Source organism: Amblyraja radiata, chromosome 22, assembly GCF_010909765.2.
Source record: "Amblyraja radiata isolate CabotCenter1 chromosome 22, sAmbRad1.1.pri, whole genome shotgun sequence".
Lineage (NCBI taxonomy): Eukaryota > Metazoa > Chordata > Chondrichthyes > Rajiformes > Rajidae > Amblyraja > Amblyraja radiata.
The window spans coordinates 24,655,169-24,673,344 of NC_045977.1; the positions used below are offsets into that span (position 1 = coordinate 24,655,169).

General features: G+C 42.4%; 1 protein-coding gene across 6 annotated transcripts in view; it reads left to right on the top strand.

Moving 5' to 3' along the window:
• The window catches only part of arhgap17 (Rho GTPase activating protein 17), an 88,359-nt gene that overhangs the window by 42,794 nt on the left and 27,389 nt on the right, over positions 1-18,176 (top strand). For all 6 annotated transcript variants that reach the window (XM_033040745.1, XM_033040746.1, XM_033040743.1 and 3 more), the window contains exons 4-14: positions 1,069-1,145; positions 4,175-4,286; positions 4,913-4,989; positions 5,433-5,550; positions 9,029-9,097; positions 9,265-9,346; positions 9,782-9,909; positions 10,551-10,662; positions 11,370-11,451; positions 11,611-11,691; positions 12,534-12,647. In XM_033040745.1, the coding sequence (XP_032896636.1) occupies positions 1,069-1,145; positions 4,175-4,286; positions 4,913-4,989; positions 5,433-5,550; positions 9,029-9,097; positions 9,265-9,346; positions 9,782-9,909; positions 10,551-10,662; positions 11,370-11,451; positions 11,611-11,691; positions 12,534-12,647 (1,052 nt within the window). The remainder of the gene's footprint in view (positions 1-1,068; positions 1,146-4,174; positions 4,287-4,912; positions 4,990-5,432; positions 5,551-9,028; positions 9,098-9,264; positions 9,347-9,781; positions 9,910-10,550; positions 10,663-11,369; positions 11,452-11,610; positions 11,692-12,533; positions 12,648-18,176) is intronic.

An 18,176-nucleotide genomic window follows, 5' to 3' on the forward strand; every position in this document is an offset into this window, starting at 1 on the left:
ATGGAGAGAGGGATGGAGAGGGGAAGGAAGAGGAGAGGGGAAGGAGGGAGAGAGGGGAAGGAGGGGGAGAGAGAGAGAGCGAGGGAGGGAGAGGGAGGCTTCCAAAATGGCTTCTACATCATCATCTGGTGCTAAAAGCAGGAAGCAGCCATTCAAACAGCAGTATACAAAGATGGCAATGAATGCACTGTCAGGTAAGGTGCGTAGAAGACGTCAATTGGTAACAAAGTTATGCATTCTTGTACTCTTACATGGGTATGACTGCACATAAAAAACAACATTTTTTTCAGCAAAATGGCACCATGTTAAAATACTGATTTCCTCAGCAAAATACTGATTTTCAGGTACTAGAATACTGAAATCTTCTAACAAAACTTGGCAGCTCTGCCATGAGCTAATGGGAAAGGTTAGGCAAGCTAGGACTGCTCTTTTGAATGTAGGATGATGAGAAGTGATCTTATAGAGGTGTACAAGATTATGAAGAGAATAGTTAGGGTAGATGCAGAGTCTTTTACCCAGAGCTGGGTAATTCAGAACCAGAGGACATGGGTTTAAGGTGAGGGGGGGAAGTTTTAATGGGAATTTGAGGGGAAACTTTTTCATGCAGAGGATGGTCGGTATATAGAATGAGCTGGTGTGCGAGATAGTTGAAGCAGAGCACTACAATAACATTTAAAAGACATTTGGACAGTACATGGATAGGAAAGGTTCAGAGGCCAAACACAGGGGTAACTAGGTCTGCATGGGCAAACTGGGCCGACAGCCCTATTTCTGTGCTCTATGTCTATCTTCTGATTCTATGTCGTTTCTTGCAAAAGTTTGGAGTTCATTCCTTACCAACAGAGCCACCTTACCCCCATTTGCCTACCTACCCATCTTTTCGATAGGACGTGTATCCAGCAACAGAATGAAATGGGTTTGTAAGGGAATGTTTTTGACGAGAATTGGGTCAGATGAGATTGCTTGAGCTTTAGGTAATGGGAGTTAAGATAACCTCTTCTGTCAAACTCAGTGGTGTAGTTGTGAATTGATTTTCCTTAAAGATTTAATTTTTTTAAATATTTTCAGAAAAAGTTGCCACTTATGGCTCTATCCCAAAGCATGCAAGAAGGACTCGGCTACTTGGGCGATGACTCTCTCATTACGTAAGTACTTTTTGCGTAATTATACTACCTTAGAATCAGGTTCTTTTGACACAACAAGCTAAAATTCTTGACTTCAAATAATAGAGGGTAATCCACAAAAGAATAAAATATGAAATGAAGCGCGTTACTGATAAAACACCATGTGACAAATGATATTTAAAGCACAGCTACATATTTATTAAAGATGTAATAACAGTGCATTTGGAAAGGAGTGAGAGGATCAGACAAAGTCAGCATGGATTTATGAAGCGGAAATCGTGCTTGACTAATCTTTTGAAGATGCAACAAATAGAATGGATAAGGGAGAGCCAGTGGATTGGTGTATTAGCACTTTCAAAAAAGCCTTTGACAAGGTCCCACACAGTAGATTAGTGTGCAAGATTGGAGCTCATGGTATTGGGGGTAGGTTATTGACATGGATAGAGAACAGGTTGGCAGACAGGAAGCAAAGAGTAGGAATTAACGGGTCCTTTTCAGAATGGCAGGCAGTGACAAGTGGGGTGCCGCAAGGCTCAGTGCTGGGACCTCAGTTATTTACAATTTATATTAACGATTTAGACGAGGGAATTAAATGTAACATCTTCAATTTTGCGGATGACACAAAGCTGGGTGGCAGTGTGAACTGTGAGAAGGATGCAAGGTGACTTGGATAGGTTGGGTGAGTGGGCAGATGCATGGCAGATGCAGGATAATGTGGATAAATATGATGCTATCCACTTTGGTGGCAAGAACAGGAAGGCAGATTATTATCAGAATGGTGGACACAAAATGCTGGAGTAACTCAGCGGGTGGTATTCCCCTACATTCTGAGGAAGGGTCTCGACTTGAAATGTCACCCATTCCTTCTCTCCAGAGATGCTGCATGACCCGCTGAGTTACTCCAGCATTTTGTGTCCACCATTCAGATAATAATCTGCCTTCCTGTTCTTGCCACCAAAGTGGATAGCATCATATTTATCCACATTATCCTGCATCTGCCCACTCACCCAACCTATCCAAGTTCTTTCCGATACACATTATCTGAATTAAATTAGGAAAAGGGGAGGTGCAACGAGACCTGGGTGTCCTTGTCCTTGTACATCAGTCACTGAAAGTAAGCATGCAGGTACAGCTGGCAGTGACGAAAGCTAATGGCATGTTGGCCTTCATTGCGAGAGGATTTGCGTTTAGGAGCAAGGAAGTCCTACTGTAGTTGTACAGGGCCCTGATGAGACCGCACCTGGCGTATTGTGTGCAGTTTTGGTCTCCTAATTTGAGGAAGGACATTTTTGCTATTGAGGGAGTGCAGCGTAGGTTCACCAGGGGGTCAGAGTTTAAGAATAAGGGATAGGCCATTTAGGACAGAGATGAGGAAAAACTTTTTCACCCAGAGAGTTGTGAATCTGGAATTCTCTGCCAATGAAGGCAGTGGAGGCCAATTCACTGACCGTTTTCAAGCAAGAGTTAGATTTAACTAACGGAATCAAGGGATATGGGGAAAAGCAGGAACAGGTACTGATGATGAGCCATGATCATATTGAATGGCGGTGCAGTCTTGAAGGGCCGAGTGGCCTACTCCTGCACCTATTTTCTATGTTTCTAATAATGTTCTTTGATAAGATTCTGCATGCAGGCTCCTCTGGAAGGTTAGATTGGTGGGATCGAGGCAGAGCTTACGGAGTGAATAGAGAATCGGCTTCATGGAAGGAAGCAGTGATAGTGGAAGGTTGATTTTTGGACTGGAGGCCTGTGACTATTGGAATGCCTCATAGATCAGTGCTGGGCCCTTTGCTGTTTGTGGTTTATATGGATGAAAATGCACAAGGCATGATTAGCAAGTTTGCAGATGACAATAAAGTGGGTGGTATCATGGATAGTGAAGAAGGTTATTGCAGCAGAATCTTGATCAGTTGGGCGGGTGGGCTGAGGAATGATGAATGGAGTTTAATACAGATAGGTGTGACCCGCTGAGTTACTCCAGATATTTTGTATCTTCCTAGGTGCGAGGTATTACATTTTTGGGAAGTCAAAACAGGGCAGGACCTTCACAATGAATGGCAGGGCTCTGGTGAGTGTTATAGAGCGGAGGGATCTACGAGTGCAGGTACATAGTTCCTTGAAAGTGGCATCACAGGTAGATAGGGTGGGTAAGAAGGCTATCGGCACATTGGCCATCATCAGTTGGAGAATTGAGTACAGAAGTGGGGAGGTTATGTTACGATTATATTCAGTAAGACATTGGTGAAGCCACATTTGGAGTATTGTCTTTAGTTTTGGTATAGGAAAGATGTTGTTAAGCTGAAGACTTATGACAATGTGGCCAGGCTTGAGCTCTCGGCCGAGGTTGAGCAGGCTAGACTTTATTCCTTGGAGCATAGCAGGATAAGGGGTGATTTTATAGAGGTGTATAAGATCATGAGGGGATTAGATAGAGTAAATGCACTGAGACTTGTACCCAGAGTAGGGGAATCAAGAGCCAGAGGACATAGGTTTAAGGTGAGGGGGGAAAGATTTAATAGGAACATGAGGGGCAACTTTTTTACACAAAGGGTGGAGGGTGTATGGAACATGCTGCCAGAGGAAATAGTTGAGCAGGTATGCATTTTGCATCCAAGATTTCATATATTGGAATCGATTCAGCCATGCCTTTCACGTAATTGCAGCATAATGATGGACTGTTACTGGGACATTTAATGTGGTAAAAGTATATTGCTTTATTATAAACAACATTAACAAACCCCATTGCAGCAACTACTGCCCCCTCAGATGAAAAGGCATTGCTGATTCTGCAAAATTGGCCTTTCTCTCTCATTCCATTTCACTTTTGTTCTTCAATCATTTCTGACTTGGAATCTGTAGATATAAGCACCCACATCTCTCGTCCTTCTCTCATTAAGACCAACACTTATTCCTTTTTCTTCCCAATACCAAAAGGCTGGAATTTTCACACTCAATGGAGAAAGAGTAAAAAGAAAGTGAAGGTATCTGAGCTTTTTCAAAAACAGGTTCACAGTAATACTTTGTAACCATTTGTAAACATTTGGTTTCAGGAAATTGCTGGAAACATGTAGTGAAGCAGAGAATAAACTGGCATTTGAACTTGCTAATTATGAATTTCAAATTGAGAAGGATATCCTTGATCCATTCAGCAATTTAGCAGAGGTGAGTAAAAAAAGATGTGTTGCTCTTTTTGTCTCTGCACTGCAGAAATTTTAATGTTTAGCTCCAGTTTTCTCTTTGTGTTACTCAGCTTTAGAATACTCTTTGACCTGTAAGCAATGCTCCAACTTCTGGAATATAAGTGAAACTTTTTTGGTTTCAATTTTAAAGATACAGCATGGAAACTAGCCATTCGGCCCACGGAGTCTGCGCTGAACTGCGATCCCCGTACACTAACACCATCCTACACACACTAGAGACAATTTACTATTTTACCGAGCTGTTTAGCCTACAAACCTCTACATTTTTGGAGTGTGGGAGGAAACTGGAGCTCCCGGAAAGAACCCACGCAGGTCACGGGGAGATCGTACAAACTCCATACAGACAGCACTCGTAGTCAGGATCAAACCCGGGTCTCTGGTGCAATAAGGCAACAACTATACCACTGTGCCGTCTAGATGTCAAATGTCTTGGCATCTGAACCCTAAACTTCTCGATCAAGAGCCACATATAATCGTTAGCTGCTCAAAACATGTCAAACCAGAGCACTATCTGGAACTATATAGGAAGCCTGTCTTATTGGAGTTATCTTTGTAAAATTCTACTTGTCTTTGTATATCCTTTTAAAGATGGAGATTCCTAACATTCAGAAGCAGAGGAAACAGTTGGCTAAACTTGTACTTGACTGGGATTCAGCAAAAATGCGGTAACGATTTTTAAAATTGTACTTTGACTGAACAATGCAATTATCATTTCAAACCAATGGTGATGAATTTATTGGTGTTTGCAAGTAGGTTGTTAGCCAGTTGTATGTTTTCATTTCTGATATTAGTGATTATGCCCATCAAAGGATCATGGCTGCTACATTATGATCATTCAAATCAAAAGGAGGTTTATTTCAATAAAAGACTATCTTTGTTGGGGTTTGTAAAAGATGAGAAATTTAGTTTTCATGACACTATATTTCGTTTGGTTCCAAAGAGTGCTCAGCATCATTTTATTTGAGCATTAGGGATTTGACGGCAAATTTACATTTGGGTCTAAAGAAAAACATGCAGTGGATTAGGTTTAGCTAAAGGACTGTTGTGACTGCTTGATGTGGTGCCTAGTTTGGAACTTAAAGTAAATACATGGCCTGTTTTATTCCAGGTATAACCAAGCACACAAAGCCGCGTTTTCAGGAGCCAATTTTCAGGCAATAGCAGCAAAGATCGACTCCCTCAGGGAGGAAATGGATGAAGCTGGAAATAAAGTGGAACTCTGTAAAGTAGGTTTGTTTAGTTTAGTTTAGAGAAACAGGCCCTTCGGCCCACCGAGTCCACGCCGACCATTCATTACACGTACACTGATTCTATGTTATTCCACTTTCGCATCTTATACACTCGAGGCAATTTACAGAAATCAGTTAACCAACAAACCGGCAAGTCTTTGGAATGTTGGAGGCAACCAGAGGACCAACACGATCACTTTAGTTAGTTTAGAGGTACAGCATGGAAATAGGCCCATCGGCCCACTGAATCCATGCCGGCCATCGATCACCTGTTCACTTAATTCTATGTTATCTCACTTTCTCATCCACTCCCTACATACCAGAGGTCAATTAACCTATAAACCCGTACGCCTTTGCGATTTTTGGAGGAAACTGGAGATTGCGGAGGAGACCCATGCGGTCACAGGGAAAACGTACAAACACCGCACAGCCAGCACCTGTAGTCAGAATTCAAACCTGGGTCTTTGGCGCAGAGAGGCAGCAGCTCTCATTCCACCACTGTGTCGCCCGACTTGTGTGGCAGTCCGAATGCAGAAACCAAAATGTGCTTTTGGATAATCAATGTTGGATAATCAATGTTTAAACACCCGTTTTGATTTGGGTGCACTGATTATGATTGGTGTGTATTCACACCCAGACTATTTAGATCATTTTTATTGTGAGGGATGTGCTAGTTCTAAACGTCTACGTTATTTCCACTACAGACAAAACATTATATTTTTTGCATTTTTTCTTTCTTGCAAATTCTGAGGGAATGAACAATGATTTATTTAAGAAGTATTTGTTTTGGGGCATTTTGGTTTGAACATTTTGGAGATCAGAACTTAACTGGCCAGGATTTGTTGACCAATGCTTTGCTAAGCCACCTTCTTAATCTGCTGTAATCTTTTAGGTAAAGGTATTCCCACAGTACTATTGGATATGGAGCAACAGGATTTGCACCCAATAACTACAAAGTAATAATGCATTTTTAAGGCAGGATGGTTTATGGCCTCAAAAGGAACCTACACGTGGAGATGCTCCTCTGTGCCATTTTTCTCTTGCCCTGGTGCAAGTTGGAGAAGTTGCCTTGGTGAATGTTGGTGTCGGGTAGATTGGGTGCCAATAAAGCTGGTTGCTATGTTAATGTAGAACAATACAACACAATAATGTCTGTGTACAGCCTGTAACATGATACCAAGATCATCATTTATGTACCTGCACATAACCCACATCCATCTATTCCCTGCATATCCATATGCCTATTTAAAAATCTTTTAACTGCCACTAACGTATCAGTGTTGTTCTTTTGTTTAAGAAGGGAAGTAGAGAAAGTCCAGGGAACAATAGGCCGGTGAACCTTGCGTCAGTGGTGGGAAAACTATTGGAGATAATTCTTCGAGATAGGATCTATTTGGAAGAGAATGGGCTAATTAGGGATAGCTAGCATGGCTTTGTACATGGAAGATCGTATCTTACGATACGATAGAACTTTATTTAGCTTGTTAATCCGCGGCCTTCGCCCTGCTGCCCAAGTACATGACAGCGAAGAGGATGGCACTGGCTACCACCGATTGGTACAACATCTGCAGCATCTTTCTGCGGACATTGAAGGAGCGGAGCCTTCTCAAACAGTACAGCCGGCTCTGTTCCTTCTTGTACAGGGCCACAGCGTTCCTGGACCAGTCCAGTTTACTGTCCGGGTAAATTCCAAAGTATTTGTACTCCTTGGTAAACTGCACGTCCACACCATTGATGGAGACGGGACAAGGGCGTTCCTCTCCTCCTAAAGTCCACCACTAACACCGTAGTCTAGTCGATGTTGAGCTGCAGGTCATTCAACCCACATTCCTCAACAAAGCCGTTGACTACACCTCTGTATTCAGCTTCCCTCCCCTCACTGATGCAACGCACTGCTGCAGAGTCATCCGAGAATTTCTGCAGGTGGCAGAGTCCGAGTTATATCTGGTCGAGGTATAGATGGTGAACAGGAAGAGAGAGAGGACCGTCCCCTGTGGAGACCCTGTGTTGCTCACTATTAACTTAATTGGGTTTTTTGAGGAGATAATGAAGGAGATTGATGGATTTAGGGCGGTAGATATTTTAGATATGGATTTCAGTAAGGCTTTTGATAATGTCCCTCATTGTAGGCTGATCCAGAAGATTAAGATGCACGGGATTAACGGTGACTTAGTTGTATGGATTCATAGAAGACAAAGGGTTCTGGTGGATGGTAGACATTCTGGCTGGAGGTCTGTGAACAGTGGAATTCCACAGAGATCTGTGCTGGGATCACTTCTGTTTGTTACATATACATATGACCTGCACATAAATGTAGATTGTTTGGTGAGTAAGTTTGCTGATGGCACCGTAATTGGAAGAGTTGCAGACCATGAGGAAAGCTGTCAGAAGATACAATGGGATATAGATCAGCTGTAGAAAAGGGTGGGAAAGTGGCAGATGGAGTTTAACTCGAGCAGGTATGAGGTGTTGCACTTTGAGAGATTGTAGGTTAGGAGAGAGTCTATAGTTAATGGCAAAACTCTTAATGGCATTGATGTGCAGAGAGATTTTGGAATCCCAAGTTCATAGCACACTAAAGGTGGCAGCACAAGTAAAGAAGGTGGAAGGTATGCTTGCTTTCATTGCTACATTGAATATAAGAGTCAGGAAGCCATGATGCAGCTTTATAGAACTTTGATTAGGCTGCATTTGTGTATATCATGCAGTTCTGGTTGCACCATTGCAGGAAAGATGTGGAGGCTTTGGAAAGGGTGCAGAGGAGATTTACCAGAATGCTGCCTCGATAGATGGTTTCAGCTCCAGAGAGAGGTTTGATAGACTTGGATTATTTTCTCTGGAACGCTGGAGGTTGAGGGAGACATGATAGAAGTATATAGGCCATAGCTATAAGTGGGGGGGTACACAGAGAGTGGCGGGGGCTTGGAAACCCATTGCCAGGAGTGGTGGTGAAAGCAGATATTATAGTGGTGTTTTAGAGGCTTTTAGGGAAATGGATCATGCACATGCAGATGAAATCAGTTAAACTAGGCATTATGTTCGGCACCAACATTGTGGAACAAAGGGCCCATTCCTGTGCTGTACTGTTCTATGTTCAATTTGGTTTTGAAATCTTAAAATCCTCTTCTGGTGGTACAGCAGCTAAGGCAATCTTAAAACTCCAGCAAGAAAAGATAATGTGAGCTCAGTAATCACATCATCTGTATTGATGGGCGCTCCATAGATGCTGCTGCACCCGCTGAGTTTCCCCAGCAATTTTGTGTACCTTCATCTGTATTGATGTTTGTTTAAATGAGGATTACAAATAATTGTTCTTAAATGTAAAGCAATTTGTAACTACCAGGTCAATCTGAATATTCAAACATTGTATGTCATCAACTAGTAGTTTCGTATTGCTAATCTATTTTCCTATCTATTGTGTATTATCTGAGAAGCTGGCTATTTGAATGCAATAACAAAGGTTCTCTGTCCACAGGATCAACTTGCAGCTGATATGTACAACTTTATTTCCAAAGAAGGTGATTATGCAAGATATTTTGTAACGGTAAGCACTGACACTTTGTAAGCATTTAGCTCTTTGTTACATTCATTTAATTTAACATTTTGATTTGTAAAGATATGGCAGAGCTGCATTTAACAAATTCGAGTTAATACTTTGCTAAGCATTGAAGCTAATGGAATTTTTGTTGACAATGTGGTTTCTGTTCTCAGTTACTGGAAGCACAAGCAGATTACCATAGAAAATCACTAACAGTCTTAGATCGAGTTCTTCCAATGATCCAAAACCAGCAAGGTATTGCAGCATGTTATCAGCTTTTTATTGTTCACTTCTTTGCACCCTTTGGATAAATACCTATTCTATAATTTTATCAGCTGTGTTTCCAACTTAGTTTTTGTCCGCTGATCAGTGCTAGTGCTGATTAGTGATTACTATAGATTGTTAATGTTTTTTCCATTTTAATTTCATGGCCGATTAACTGAAACAGTGGTAGGTGATGATCGATTTAATTATTTTAAATAAAGAGCCTTTGAACAGCGCGTTGAAAATGCTTTGCATCAGTTATTTAGTCACGTAATCTGTACACTAAATAAATATTTTAAATATTAGAGACCAAGTGAAACATCAGTGAGACATTACAGGTAAAAAAAACTATTTGTGGAGATTAATGCATTGATTTATTTTGTTTACTGGATTAATTTGCTTTTGTCTCTGTTTAATTTCTGCCAGATACATGGACAGAGAAGCCTGCATTTGGAACGGAACTGGAAGAACACCTGAAGCGTAGTGGTCGTGAGATAGCTCTCCCGATTGAGGCTTGTGTAATGATGCTGTTAGAAACTGGTATGAAAGAGGAGGTGGGTATTAATTGACTAAGACATATAAACATGTATGATTAAATTCTTATTTTCATTCTTAGATACCTGCCACCCTACTTCCACCTTTCTTTCAAGATCATAATTGAATCTTATGAACATCAGGAACAGAAATAAATTATCTCCTTTAGTCAGTTGAACCATTTGAATCATGGGTCATCTGGTTGTGAAACGTTCTATATCACAGGGTACCTTTTATCAAAATCTCCATTTTAAATTGTACAATTATGTTCCTCATACTGCGCAGAGTACCCATTGAAATTTGGGATCATTTTCATGCATGCAACATGATTAGTCTGTTTGAACTGTTTTGACTATTTTACTGTTCTTTTTACAATCCATGTTCTCGGGGTATCTAAATATCTAAATCAATATTTTATTAGTTATTTATGTTATGACATCGGATGGAAGCTGTATACCAAATCTCGTTGCGCTTATGTGCAATGACAATAAAATATATTATTATTATTATAGGCTCAAAGCATGATGCATTCATGATCCCATGCATGTAACATTTTGGGCCATATTTATTATTGTGATCATATTTTGGTGCAGTCTGTAAAAATCTTGTGTGTTGTAAATTATTTTTGTTTGGGCAATGAAAATTCCTCATTGTAATGCAGGGCATTTTCCGGATTGCTCCTGGAGCCTCCAAACTGAAAAAACTAAAAGCTGCACTGGATTGCTCTACTTCTCAGCTTGAGGAATTTTATTCTGACCCACATGCAGTTGCAGGTGGGTGTACAACATAAAAGTCAATACATTTTGGAAGTAAATGGAACAGTTAATATTTATGAAAAATGTGATTCCCAAAATGTTTTTTGGGATGAAATGGGTGAATGGTTTAACTTAGCTGCCTGAGTCTTCTACTACCCAAGACATTAAGTATTTTTCTCTCTCCACAGATGCTGCCTGACCTGCTGAGTATTTCCAACATTTTCTGTTTTTATTTCAGATTTCCACTAGGTGCAGTTTTTGGTGCTTTTCATGACATTTTATGTGTTCACACATTTCAGCAGTGTTAGACGTTGGATAGACATTAATAGTGAGAATAATTTGAAAGAGTTAGCATTAATGTTTTTTTTAAATATTAACAACACCCATTAATTGGAAAATCAATCGAGGTGACAAATTAGAATGTGGAATTTAGGGATGGTGTACCAGTAAACAGTGGTCTGTTTTGAGTAGCATTCTGACAATATTCAGTTGATATATTCAGGATACTGAATGTTAATTGATGGGCCCGTGGATCAGAAATTCTGTATGTGGGGAAACTTTGGAATAGTAATATTTCCATTTATCACTTCATGTTGACTGTCATTATTAATTATAGCATGCATTATGTACATGCAGAGGCATCTCCTAAAAAGGAAAATGTACCTGTTCAGGTGATGTACCTGATGACGTGTAATTACAGATAGTTGGTGTCTCTTTGCCTTCAGGTGCCTTAAAATCATATCTGAGAGAACTTCCCGAACCTTTATTGACATTCCAGCTCTACGATGAGTGGGTCCAGGCTGCGAGGTGAGAGCTAATACCTCATCCTACACATTTACTCTTGGTTTTGTACAATATAATTTTTGGAACATAAAGTGTGGGCATGTTAAAATAAAGCACCTGTGGATTGCTAAACTGCCTATTTTCCAGTGAACACTCACTAACGTTGATTCTATCCCCTCACAGTGTGCCAGAAACAGACAAGAAACTGCAAGCCCTCTGGTTAATCTGCAGCAAAATGCCAAAGTCCCACAGTTCTAACTTCAGGTAGAGTTTCTCAATCATTAAAAAAAATAAGTGAAGAGAGTACCATTTTTCAGCTGAATATTTTCAGCAATGAGTAAAATGAGATAGTGCTAGACTGACTTTGCAGCAAGGTGCCACTGACTGCTGCAGTGCAGCTTCCACATCACAACTCCCAGTCACTGAGTGATAGAATGTAGGGGCTGTTGATGGGATAATGTGAAGCATAAAATAGGATGGGTGTCGATGGATGCTTGACATGTGACATAAGCTTAGGCGAAAAGGCCAGTTTCTATGCTGTTTGACTCTTGCTCAATAATTATTTCCATTAAAATAAATGAGATTTAGTTTCCAAAAGCAATCAATTATGCTCATAATGCATTCCTTTTGTTTGAGTGCTTCCTGAAGTATCTGGATGGTTTCATTGAGGGCGTTATGCTGTGCTTGAGATCATCCTGTTGTAATTGGATCCTTTATGTGAATTGCCTGAATACTCTATGCTGTTCTGTGAAGGGCCTTGCACGGCTGCTCTGTGAGACCCATTAAGGAGGTTGGGGCATTATAGGAGCTTCTCCGGAAAAGCAAGTGTTTATGTGGTGGTTTGGGAGACAAGGACTGCCTATTGTGTTCGTTAGCAGCTTCAAATGGATATCTTCACTGTCATCTTTAGGAGACCCAGCATGATTATTATTATTATGGTATTCAGTAAATGTAAGGAAATGAAAGAGGAGCCAGAATGCCCTGTTGTAAAACTCTAATAATCGTAGTGATGTAAATAAGTTGAAGAGATTGGTTGAATTTTCAAACTTTAATATTCAGCATAAAATGTTTCCAGAATTGTAACTGAAATTGTTCTCTTTGAACAGGTATCTTATAAAATTTTTCTCAAAACTTGCACAATATAGTGAGACGAACAAAATGACTCCCAGCAACATTGCAATTGTGCTGGGACCCAACCTACTATGGGCTAAAAACGAAGGGTAAGTGTGTTGCTGCTTTTATAGTGAGGTGCTGCCTGGCTTTAATTTTCTGAGGAGAGCTAAACAAATGAAAACACTTCAATATAGCAGACAGAAAAAGCAAGCTGTGTATTAAAGTAAAAAAACAATTTTTCTTAGAATATTATAGAGTGAAACCTCTGAAATCCTGAGAAACAAAATTATTCATGGTTGTATTGATCAAGTTTACTTTTTTCCTGAAGTAAAACACAAAATGCTGGAAATATTTGGTGGATCAGGCAGCATCTGTGCAGGACCCTTCATCAATTCTCAACATGGACAGATTGCTGACGTGCCCAAGTGAACATAGACACAAAATGCTGGAGTAACTCAGTGGGTCAGGCAGCATCTCTGGAGAAAAGGAATAGGTGACGTTTCAGGCTGAGACCCTTCTTCAGACCAATAGGGAGCATTTTCGGTCGACACCCTTCATCAGACGAACTGAACCAAAAGTTCTTTGTGTAAACCCAGAGAGCATTTATCCAATTCAGATATATTCTGTATACACATAACCAACAAAAAGCACTGAAAAATAACTGGAATGAACTATTTTTATTAAAGGACTCACAGGAGCAGAAATTTAGGATTTTTCTTCCCACTTGAACTGTGATTAACTTGTATTGCACATAATGTGTCAGACATGTGCTTATGTTTTGACCATCTGATCAAGGACATATCTGTTCTATCTTCTATCACTTACATTTAAGGCATATACAGTACGATCAGTTCCATCAAGTAATCTGTGCAGAATTGATATTAACTGGGTACGGACCTCCTTGCTTTGATATTGTTCCAGAAATACGAGGTACTAAGGGGACTGAATCTCAGCACTGGTGTGGATATAGATTGAAAATTTGTGCATAGAAGTTCTGGCATACACAGGCATGTGGAGACATGCAACAACCCTTCTGGTTTCTGTTTGTATAATTTACTTTCAATATAAACCAAGGAGGAAGGAACTCATGCGGGCGATTAGATGGGGCAACAGGGTCTTTGGAATGGCTTTAGTGAATCAGATTAAAGAAAATCTCAAGACTTTTTATAGTCTTGCACCAACGGCCACTGAGACAGACGTAAGATTGACTTTCTAGAGAGTGAGTCCGCAGAAAGCAACTGGTCCGGATAGAGTCCCTGGCTGCGTCCTCAGGGCCTGTGCAGATCAGCTCGCTGAGGTTTTCACAAACATCTTTACCCTCTCACTACTCCATTCTGAGTCTCCAATTGCTTCAAAAAGACCAGCAAGGGGGACCAGGTGGCTGGAATTGGCAGTGCGATGGGGACTCGCAGCGGTCGCTGGTCGTTCTCCGCCGGGATCGGAGTCTCCCATTTCCGTTTGGTGACATCTCCGACTCCGGGTTGGGAATCCGACTGGGCTGGGCTGCGCTGGACAGGGTCTCTGATGCTGGGCTGCTTGCGGCGGGGCTGGGCTGCTTCGGGTCACTCCGAATGTTCGGTTGGAAACCTCCGCAGGTCATCCTCAGCTCCAGTAGAGACGCGATGGCGCAGGAAGGGCGGGCCGTCCCGGGGAGTGACAGGGGAAGAGACTAATCCACGCGGCACTGACTGGCAGGCGAAGAGATCGGTCTGCGCACGCGCAGTTTTTATGATTTTTAAACCTCGCTAACTTTCACGACATTCAACCGATCAGAACCAAACTTGGTGCAATCGCAGCACAGGAGAACGGTGAGTGAACTGGCGAAAATCGTAGCTCTATCGCAAACTTAGAGGTAGTAAACATGTTCCCGATGTTGGGGGAGTCCAGAATCAGGGGTCACAGTTTAAGAATAAGGAGTAAGCCGTTTAGAACAGAGACAAGGAAACACTTTTTCGCACAGAGAGTGGTGAGTGTGGAATTACTGCCTCAGGGGGTGGTGGAGGCAGGTTCTCTGAATGCTTTCAAGAGGGAGCTAGATAGGGCTCTTAAAAATAGTGGAGTCAGGGGATATGGGGTGAAGGCAGGAACGGGATACTGATTGGGGATGATCAGCCATGATCACATTGAATGGCGGTGCTGGCTCAAAGGGCCGAATGGCCTACTCCTGCACCTATTGTCTATTGAACCGTTTTTGCGCAAATAGAATGACTGCCAAACCGGACGATAACGTGATCAGAGTTTTAGTTATGTATAGATTTGGACAGGTACATGGGTAGGAAAGGTTGAGAGGGATATGGGCCAAAAGCAGGTAGGTGGGGCTTGTAGTGCAAATTGTACATCTTGATTGATTTGGGCTGAAGGGTGTGTGTCCATGCTCTATGACTCTTAAGTGCTGGTGATGGCATACACTAACTTCAGTGTCCCAGCCAGCCTTAATCCACTGCAGTTTGCTTACCATCATAATAGGTCGACTACAGACGCCATCTTCCTGGCACTAAACACATCTTTGGATCCTTACATTAGACTCCCATTTATCGACTATAGCTCTGCTTCAACACCACAATCACATTCAAACTCATGTCCAAACTCCAGGACCTAGGAATCAGCTCTCCCCCCTTTATGACTGGATCCTCGACATCTGACCCACAGACTTCAATTAGTGCGGATAGATGACAAAACCTGCTCTGCAATAGCTCTCAACACAAAGATGTGTTCTCTTTCCCCCTACTATACTCCCTTTACACTAACAAGTATACAACCAAATTCAGCTCTAATTCCATCTACGGGTTTGAAATCAACACCACTGTGGTGGGCTAAATCATGAACAATGATGAAATGGAACACAGGAAGGAGATAGCGAACTTAGTGATATGGTGTCGGACAAAAACCTTACCCTCAATGTTAGCAAGATGAAGGAGCTAGTTATCGACTTCAAGAATTATAGTGGAATTCATGCCTCAATCAACTTCAATGGTGCGGATGTGGAAATGGTTTAGAGCTTCCTGGCGCCGACCTGTAGGGGGTATGGCTGCCTAGCCTGCAGCTGTCTGTTTTTTCATCTTTTTTCTTATTTTTAGTTAGTTTAGTGTTTTGTTTTTGAGGAGTTCTAGCTTTTTTATGTGTGGGGGAGGGGGGGGGGAAGGGGGAAACTAATTTTCAGGGTCCCTACCTGGTTGGAGATGCAGCTTTTCTCCGGGCTGCACTTTCGACCCGTCCTTGCGGCCTACCAGCGGGCCTGGAGCGGCGTTTCCTGAGGGGGCCGCCCGGGGCATCGGCGGCGGCTGCGGAGCTGCGGGTCCGAGGAGCGAGGGGACCGCCCTGAGCCTCGGCATCGGCGGCACCGGCATCGGCGGTGGCGGCGGCATCGGCGGCGGCAGAGCTGCGGGTGTGAGGACGGCGGTGCAGCGCTGGAGCGCCATTGCGGGGCGGGCGGTGCCTTGCCTGGGTCGCCGCGCTGGAACTCCGGTGAGCTGGGACCGGCGGTAAAAACATCGCGGAGCTGCGGGCGGCGGCGCTGAACTTACATCGGGAGCCTGGGATCTCGCGACGATTGTGTGGGAACCATTGTGGGGGGATGTTTTTATGTTTTTATGTTGAAGCTATTTATTATTGCTATGTTTGTATTCTTTTTTATGTGCTGCATTGGCAAAAAGAATTTCACTACACCTAGGTGTATGTGACAATAAATTCAACCTTTCAAGTTCCTTAGCGATAACGTTACCAATGATCTGTCACGGACCACATTGATGCGACAGCCAGGAAGGCACACCAATTGACCCAACATCTTGAGGAGACTGAAGAAATTCGGCATGTCTCCAGTGACTCTTACAAACTTCTACAGATGCACCATAGAAAGCATACAGTTGGATTACATCACAAATTGGTTTGGGAATAGCTCTGCCCAGGACCGCAAGAAATTACAGAGTTTTAGATGCAGCCCAATCCATCACACAAACCAGAATTCCCACCATTGACTCCATCAATATGCATGCTGCCTCGGAAAAGCAGCCACATAATTGAAGAGCTGTTTCATCCTTGTCATTCTATCTCTTCCCTGCTTCCACTAGCAGAAGGTCCGGCTCCCATCCAGCAGAAGCTTGAAAACACGCGAGCAGCTTCTCTACTTCCATTATCAGGCTTCTGAATGGCCCTTCCATAAGCTAGGAACTGTTTGATTCACCTCTACCCTATTAAGGACATTTGTCTAAGGAACTTATGCGCTACGATGCTGAGAACTATATTCTTCACACACTATCTTCCCCTTTGTTTTATCTATTGTTCTTGAGTTTGACTTGATTGTATCGATGTGTGGTATATTTGATCTGTTTTGTATAGCATGCAAATCAAAGCTCTTCACTAAACTTCGGTATATGTGACAATAATAAACCTTGCCTAAATAGAGGGTAGCAGCGAGGAAGTAGAACCGCTCAAGGATAAAGGACGGAATTTGTGCTTGGAGTCGGTGGAAATTGGCGAGATACTAAACAGCTACTTTGCATCTGTTTTCATCCAGGGGAGAGACATGGAGGACCGTGAGAACAGTGATGAGAATATTAATATGCTAAGAAGAAGATGTTGGGGCTTGAAGAATATTAAGGTGTCCTCAAATACAAATCCCCAGGGCCTAATGGGATCTATTTCAGGTTATTGAGAGCGGCAAGCAGAGAGATTGCAGCAATCTTGACAAAGATCTTTCTGCCTTGCCACTGGTGAAGTCCAGGGGGACTGGAGAGTGGCCAGTTGTTCCTTTGGGACAGAAGGGAATTTGCGGGAATCCAATTATCGCCCAGTGAGCCCTACGTCAATGGTAGGGAAGCTATTGAGCTATTGGAGAGGATTCTTCGGGATAGGATTTCTCCCGTTCGGAAGAATGTGTTAATTAGGAACAGTCAGCATGGCATTGTGCATGGCAGGTCATGTCTTGATCCTAACTTGATCCAGTTTTTTGAGGAGGTGATCGATGACGGTGGGGCAGTATGATAAAGTCTCCCATGGTAGGTTGTTCCATAGATTAAGAATCATGGGATTAACAGACTTGGTCGTATGCAAACAGTGGAACTAGTAGGACGACTTGGGTGGGGTAGGGAATAGAGAGGGCATGCAGGGGCTACTTGAAATTAGAGAAATCAACGTACCACTTAGTTGTAAGCTGCCCAAGTGAAATATGAGGTGCTGATCCTCCAATTTGCGTTTGGCCTCACTTTGATAGTGGAGGAGGCCCAGGACAGAAAGGTCAGTATGGAAATAGGAAGGGGAGTTAAAATGTTTGGAAACCGGAAGATAGCGTAGGCCAAAGCGGACTGAGCGTAAGTGTCCAGCTAAACAATTGCCCAGTCTTGCCGATATAGAGGAGCCCACACCGAGAGCAATGGAGACAATAGATGAGGTTGCATCTACTTGCAGATTGGAGGCCGCCACATGCAAATTGGGGAACAGCACTTCATATTTCACTTGAGCAGTTCACAAACCTAGTGATATGAATGTTGATTTCTCTAATTTCAAGTATCCCCTGCAATCCTCTCTCTCTCTATCTCTCTCCCCCCCCCCCCCCCCCCCACTAGTCTTCCTACTAGTTCCACTAGTCTTCCTACTAGTTCCACTTTTTGCAACCTTGTATCTTTACGTTATCATCTCTT